The sequence below is a fragment of the Monopterus albus genome, unplaced genomic scaffold, assembly GCF_001952655.1.
Source record: "Monopterus albus unplaced genomic scaffold, M_albus_1.0 scaffold124.1, whole genome shotgun sequence".
Taxonomy (NCBI): Eukaryota; Metazoa; Chordata; class Actinopteri; order Synbranchiformes; family Synbranchidae; genus Monopterus; species Monopterus albus.
Window position 1 is genome coordinate 303538 of NW_018128004.1, and position 4332 is coordinate 307869.

At 38.8% G+C, this 4332-nt stretch overlaps 1 protein-coding gene across 2 annotated transcripts in view; it reads right to left on the minus strand.

Annotated features, from left to right (window-relative positions):
• Positions 1-4332, minus strand: part of camkk1a (calcium/calmodulin-dependent protein kinase kinase 1, alpha a) — a 119306-nt gene that overhangs the window by 82704 nt on the left and 32270 nt on the right. For both annotated transcript variants that reach the window (XM_020612378.1, XM_020612377.1), the window contains exon 2: positions 878-1301. In XM_020612378.1, coding sequence (XP_020468034.1) covers positions 878-1180 — 303 coding nt within the window. In that variant the 5' untranslated portion in view covers positions 1181-1301. The remainder of the gene's footprint in view (positions 1-877; positions 1302-4332) is intronic.

A 4332-nucleotide genomic window follows, 5' to 3' on the forward strand; every position in this document is an offset into this window, starting at 1 on the left:
GAGGGAGTGTCTGGAGAGAGGGAAGTCTGGGCATCTTTGCTTAGAATGCTGCCCCTGCGGCCCGGTTCCGGATAAGTGGAGGAAAATGGATGGATGGATGGATGGAAGTTACATCACATCTAACTGTAAAAGCAATGTGAGGTGCTGGACTGGTCACGCCACTACCACCTCAGCAAGTCTCAACCATGTGTGAAGGGATAGACACTTGAGCTGATCTATAACATTGAGGCTGGACACAAAGTCCTCAGACCTGGAAAGCTGTATGGATGCCTTCGACGCTGCCTTCGACGCTGCACATCTAAATTTAGCAATAATCAGAGCTAGAAAGCTGTGTCTGTTTGGCCACATCACCAGGCCCAGTCCCCCCGTGGAACCTGCCCAACAGTGTTTGTCAGCTCACTCCTGCCTCCTTGAAATGTTAGAAATCAAAAGATAAGGCTGTGATTATCATGGCAAGTTCTCAGCTGCTCCCACCCTTCACTTCTTTTATTGCATAGCTATGGTGCTGGCTAAAATGCATTTTTGTCTTCTTGATAAAACAGTTAAGTGTTGTTCTCAGTGGCAACAGTAGAGTACGGTACTCTCACTTATCATTATGGTACACATCTGCTTTCAGTGCAGTGTTATAAGGGCTGTGCATCTCACAGTCACAGTTACAGAAGCAGGGATACCGATGCATTAACAATAATGTCTTCAAATCCAAACCTGGCAACTGTAATTGTAAAAAAAAAAATGTAAGAAAAAAATAAGGTGCAAGATTGGATTTTCTCACAGTAAATGGAAAATCTATCATTTTCATGCAGTTATTTAAACAAGCATTCAAACAATTTAGTGATTATTACTGATAATAAAATATGAATAAAAATGACTTCCTCACCTGAGAGTCTGAAAAAGACACACGTGTAGACTCCACTGTGGGCCTGCGAGCCACACAGGGGGAGATGTGTGTGGAACCTCCTCCAGAGCCTGACGACTGGTAAGTGGCTCTTTCCTGCAACGACAACTTTCTGCCGGTCAGGTGAGTCCTCTTAGCCTGAGCCCCACCATTCCTCACGCCGTTTGCAGCTGAGCCGTCTGAGTCTTTCGTCGTCATGGCAGCCATGATGTCTGTGAGACTGCTGGTCTGTTTGTCAGAGTTAGGGTTCAGCCTCTCACAGCCAGGGTCACTGCATGTAGCCATGGCAGATGAGGAGGTGGGAACAGCTCAGGAGCAGTTGGCAGGGAGAGTACTGGGGGGTGGCCACCAGCATCAACAAGACCTGGGCCAGTCTTGGGTTGTAATGTTCAGGGTCTCACCAGAACTACAAAGACAGGAGAAGAGAATGTGAGCTCCATCAGATGCAGCAGGAGCTGATCTGCAGTAAGAAAAATAACTTCTAACAGTAACTTTGTGAGCTCCTGTTAATCTTCATTATCAAATGATCAGGTGACTATGGCCTTCACTAATGAGTTCCTACTGAACAGGCCATCATTTAAGGAATGTTAATGCTCATTTACTTCATACATTTGATGATATGTCACTAAATCATCTGCATTCCAGGTACAGAAAGGTTTGGTTCAGTCATCCATTTGACCAGTCTCTTTAGCAGAACATTACCTGTTCTCATAAAAATATGAAGTTTCTTTTGCTTGTTGCTGCATGACCCAGTTGTGTATATTGACACTTTTAGAAGCTACAAAAAAGAGTAAAGTGTATTTTTCCTAAACATCCCCATGCTTTGTAAATAAAGTGCACTAATGTTAACACTATTACTCATCAGTATTTACTCATTATAAACCCCGTTTTAAACATGTATCCAGTTCTTCTACAGTGGTGATTAATATTTACTGTGTCTCAGCCCTTCCTGACACACATACTGTACAGACTTTTATAGTCTAATAAAAGCCATGTTCGGTCAGCACTCTAAAGTCTGAGTATTAAAACACTTGAGACTATAACTTCAATTAAACCCTTTAAATATGAAGTGTCAACACCAGTAGCTGTTAATAAGAGCTATAACACCACTAAAATTAGAGTGACTCTTCTTCTCTTCTTGTCTTGTTTGGTGATAAAGCTCAGTCATACAATCGCTCACACTCCAGGGAACAGGTACTAAACTGTATGAAATGAAGGACGGCTGTTTGCCCATTCCCATCTGAACAAACAGGAACATTTGCTTTTACTACAGCGTTATACTGTTATGAGCCAGTAAAGTTTTACTTTTACCTTTATCAGGTTGTTTATGAGCTTCATTTAAAAAAAAAAAAATCCAGCAGTTACTGGGAATGTAATGAGTGTTTGTTGTGAGAGGTCAGAAAAGAAACAAGAACTCTGACCAACTTTCAACAGGAGATTAAACTGCTTCTATAAACAGTGGCTCAGGGAAGCAGGTTATTAATATTCCACTGGTTCCTCAGGTGGTTACATGGGTAAATGTTCTTATCTAGTCAGTTATTAGATTTAGAGTGTGTAAATATTTTTAATGGTATTGAGCGAGGATCAAAGCTGAATGGCTAATCATCATTTTACAGTGATTACTTTGATTCATTCAGCATAAGACACTCATGATTATTTTATGATTGTCTTGTTTGATCCATAATTATTTTCCACCTAACATTGTTTAGTGTACAAATTTTAAAAAGGCAGCTAACAGGAAATCTTTATTTCAGTGATGTTGACCCATTTTAAATGATTAAAGTCCTGTAGCCTAATCCTTTAGTTCTCAAACTAAGGTGCAGTTTAATTACATTTTACTATCGACAATTTAAAACGGTGAGTGTAGTTACAGCTAGTTACTTATCTGTTGATATTCCCATGTGCCTTATCTTTTTACAGATTGTGTCCTGTCTTCCGGATGGTCTGTGACATAAAAAGCTCCGAGACACACAACATTGCAATTTCTTCTCACAGCCACTTGGATGCAGTACTTCCTTGAAACAAGAAAAGGATTCAGTGTGAGGAGACATTTTCTCTGAGACTTTAATCTCAACAGTTTAAAAATTCAGAGTAAAGTGGTTTTTGCACTACGCAAACTGTCACATGACGTCAGAGCCAGAAATGTGTTGACCCATCTGACTCACCTGCTAAATATTCAACACCTGTGTGGAAGGAAGCCACCGCTGACTGTTAAAGAATATTGTCTAGGCCCTAAACTCAGGTTTGAGAGTGAAATTAAAATAGAAAACCAAGTTTACTTATAGTTTTCGATACACATTTCTACAATACAAGCAGAGAATGTAAAGTATTTAAGAAAAACTGAAAGTTATTGTACTTTAGGAATTCCATTTTATGGTATTTTATACTTCAAATCCACAGCCATTTTTCAAAGTAAATAATAAGGAAATATTTATTCTACTGGACATTTATTTCATAGTTGTGCTCACTGGTATTGTAACATTAAGATTTAATGTAGAAACATATGAAAAGCCTTAATAACACAATAAATTGTTAAAAATTTAACCAGTGGTTCTTGATGTTTTTAGTTTGTGAACCCTTACACAAAGGGAACTGTGTCATGTTTAAGATGGTAATGAGTTGTTAGCACTTCCACCAAAAAGAAATTAAATAAGGACCGAAGATGTAAGTCTCCAGTATTTCACACAAAAAGCAAATATTAAAGCTTTGAATACACATTTGTGAAACAGAATTGTTTTGTCTTCATTCCAGTGATTAATCATCTCACAACCTTTCAGTTTATCTTGTGATCCTCTGGAGGGTCTCGACTCCTAGGTTGAGAACCACTGGACTAAACTAATTGTATATAAAGTAAATAAAATGAGTTCCACCTGAAGCACGTATAACTGTAAAATGCTTCTTTCACATTGTTGCATTAGGATTAACTATATAATAATACTGTATATCACTGATAGGGGCCATTTATCTGCAGAAGAAATACTTTAATGAAGCATTTTCAAATTGTTGCATTACACTTTTAAAGTAAAGTATCTGAGTTTTTTCACCAAGTTATTCCTTGATGGTTTAAATTGTAGTTGTTATTCAGCATTTAGGAAAATGCCCCTCAACCCCGTGACCCAGGTTCAAACTCTGTAAATGATTTAAGTGTCTCTTCTGTAACTGAGACCGATCTCCAGAAAGGTGGATGTAAAAAGGAACATGTGGGAAAACATCTAACCATATACTGATAAATAGAGCCACCTGCCTCAGAGGCATCTCTTTGGTGTTTTAGAAACATTTTCTCGAACAGAGGCTGTCGGTCACGTTTCAGCACTGGACAGCTCCACAAGACAGTAGCTCATGTTAAAGGCATAAATAAATAAATCAACAACAGTGTAGCAGCTTTTGTGGTTTTCCATTGAAAAGTATAGCCTCACGTGAGGGAAAGTGAATGGGTT